Source organism: Phasianus colchicus, chromosome Z, assembly GCF_987193195.1.
Source record: "Phasianus colchicus chromosome Z, bPhaCol1.hap1.1, whole genome shotgun sequence".
NCBI lineage: Eukaryota > Metazoa > Chordata > Aves > Galliformes > Phasianidae > Phasianus > Phasianus colchicus.
This window is the reverse complement of record NC_143476.1, coordinates 22,037,878-22,040,581: the sequence shown is the minus strand read 5'-3', so window position 1 is coordinate 22,040,581 and position 2,704 is coordinate 22,037,878. Positions and strand designations below refer to the sequence as shown.

At 43.8% G+C, this 2,704-nt stretch overlaps 1 protein-coding gene across 1 annotated transcript; it reads left to right on the top strand.

Annotated features, from left to right (window-relative positions):
• Window positions 1-519: 519 nt before the first annotated feature.
• On the top strand, window positions 520-2,040 carry LOC149912709 (N-acetylneuraminate-9-phosphate synthase-like). Its single transcript, XM_090132708.1, has 2 exons — window positions 520-694; window positions 1,747-2,040. The coding sequence occupies exons 1-2, from the start codon at window positions 548-550 to the stop codon at window positions 2,023-2,025; spliced, it is 426 nt and encodes a 141-aa protein (XP_089988834.1). The 5' UTR covers window positions 520-547; the 3' UTR covers window positions 2,026-2,040.
• The last annotated feature ends 664 nt before the right edge of the window (window positions 2,041-2,704 follow it).

Genomic DNA, 2,704 nt, shown 5'->3' with positions numbered 1-2,704 from the left:
TTTAGCTTACAGCAAAAGCTGTAAATTCTTCCAGCCCTTTAAGGTACATGACCAATTGACCATTCAGTTAAAAGTTTCCCCTCAGTAACACTTAAACAACAAAGACACTGACCAACTAGTTTTCCATCAAGTTTTCAGGACAACAGTCAAAGCACTGTACTACAGATTTGATCCAAACTTGTTCTGCTCGCAAAAAAAAACCTAAAAAAAACAAAAAACAAAACAAAACAAAAAAATAAAACAAACAAACAAACAAAAAAAACAAAAAAAACACACGGTTTATGCCAGGTTCTTGCCAGCAAAGAATTTTCAAGTAGGGCCATAATCATGTACAAAAGTAGGAATAAAACTTGCTGAACTGGTGAAGGGGCTCTCTGGTGACAGAGCCAGAGCCAAGGTCTTACAGATGCTAATAAAAAAATCACCCGTCTTCCTTTTCTAGTTCAACCAAACGCATTACAGAACTTCAATTAAGCTTGTGCAGATTTCTTAGGGATCTAAACTTGAAATCTAGGCAAAACATTTTTCTTAATGGCTAGGACGCCCAATGGTGATTTCCAGCGGGATGCAGTCGATGAACACAATGCACCAGGTGTATCAGATTGTGAAGCCCATCAATCCAAACTTCTGCTTCCTGCAGTGCACCAGTGCCTACCCGCTTCAGCCTGAGGATGTCAATCTCCGTGTTATATCGGTCAGTGAGTAAGTAAGAGTGCCATTGGCACAGTACCACAGAAGGCCTCTGCACTTCAATTGCATTCTATTTCCAGGTCTCACGCATGCCCGAGTTTAATTCTGAGAATCAGTGGGAAAGTGCATCATGGTCCTTCATCCTGGCCTTGAAGTAAAACTATTAATTGGGTCCTCTTTTGGCAGAATTCAGCTTTAAGGAATACGATAAGAGAGACTGCTGCTGGGGCTTTGCAGTTAAATAGAAGGGAGGCTGAAGGGTGAGCGTGAGCTTTGAAAAGGAAAGAAAAGGATGTGGACAGTTACCTCACCTCTAGGAGGGTGTGTGGAACTGAGGACGTGATTCTCAGTTGGGAGCTCAATCGGATAATTCCATTAAAAAGGCTTTGTGTGAATATCAGAGCTGTGAGAGAAAACAGATTGTAGTTTCCTTTGAAATTATTCCTTGGATGTGCCTGGTACCGATGCAGTAAAATGTTCCCAGGTCAGCCAGCGTTCAAACGTCTGCCCAGCTTTATGCACGCAGTATTTGTTAGCTTGAGTATATCTGGACTTGACCGTATTTCAGTCCCACAGGCAGTTAATAACTCCTCTGTGTGCTGCTGAAAGGACCGCTTCAGATTGGAAACATGGGAAGGTGCAGCATCTGCTTTGAACACAGGTTAAGTTTAACAAGGTGTTGCGTTCTCAGATGAAAAAAAAAAAAACCTCCATTTGCACAACTTGCAGCAAGGTGGGCTTTTAAGACCTTGAAGAGCGCAAATAAATTGAAAAGAAAAGCGTGAGAGAAGTTGTAGAGTAGAACGAGCCTTTCTCCTTGCCAGTATAGATAATCACAGTGAACTTCTCAGAACACAATGGAGTGAACTTCTTAAAACAGAGTGGTTGGTAATGCAGTGTGACCTGTTCAATTGGAAATTCTTCCTGAGCGTAACCAACAGCTTGTTTTGTGGCACGGAAACTGCCCGCGTCTTCACTGCAGTTGTTATTGTTAAATTTGCTCTGTCTTTGAAATTGCTGCCTTGGCAACTGAGACCGACTCTATCGTGATTGCAGGCGTATCAGTCAGCTTTTCCCGACATCCCCATTGGCTATTCGGGGCACGAAACCGGCATTGCCATTTCGGTGGCAGCTGTTGCTCTGGGTGCAAAAGTGGTGGAGCGTCACGTGACTCTCGACAAAACATGGAAAGGAAGCGACCACCAGGCTTCCCTGGAGCCCAAGGAACTGGCAGAGCTAGTGAAAGCCATCCGTACTGTGGAAAAAGCAATGGGTTCTCCAATCAAACAGCTCTTGCCTTGTGAAATGGCTTGCAATGTGTATGGGAACTGTTGAATCAAGACCTGAACCTCTGACTCATCACCTGAGGTGAGCAATGAGTCAGCCATGGAAGCACAGGTGAAGGCAATTCACCTGTGCTGCCGGCAGGGGTGGAGCCTGGCTGCACCCCTCCTAGACCCATTTAAGAGCTGACTACCAGTGGGGAAGGATCTTTTCTGGAGATCACCTCCACTAGAGTTTCCTAAGTGAGCCCAGGATATGGGTAAGTGTCTTCTGTTTTCTGCTTTGGTGTAATAACTATGTAGCCAAGCTCTTTCTTATACTATAACATCTGTATATTCATTGATTGTATAATTGGTGTGCCGGCCAGGCCAAATAAATTTTATATTATGTCCTTTCTGTGGAATTTCTATAAGTGGGTCAGGGGGGAGAACATCACCCCCTTAGGTAAAATGATCCCCAGACAGACCCCGGGGTTTCTGGGTTCTTCTTATTACCAGTTAGCAACCGTAGTTGAGAAATGGTGTCCCCTGCATTCTCTGGGGAGTATTTCCCCATTCTGCATGATGGAATACTTTCAAGGATTAGACAGAGACATCCTAACTACAAAAGAAAGGCAGTTAGCTGCTTCCACAGTGGCATGGCCACTGTTAAATGCCTTAAATCAAGCTGAGGTAAGAGCTGACACGTTAGAAAGTGAAAATCAGCTATTAAAAGATCATATTGAAAAACT

Coding starts and splice junctions, on each gene's coding strand:
- LOC149912709 (XM_090132708.1), top strand. CDS start 548: ATGGTGATTTCCAGCGGGATGCAGTCGATGAACACAATGCACCAGGTG. Junction 695..1,746: donor TCAATCTCCGTGTTATATCG/GTCAGTGAGTAA, acceptor TCGTGATTGCAG/GCGTATCAGTCAGCTTTTCC.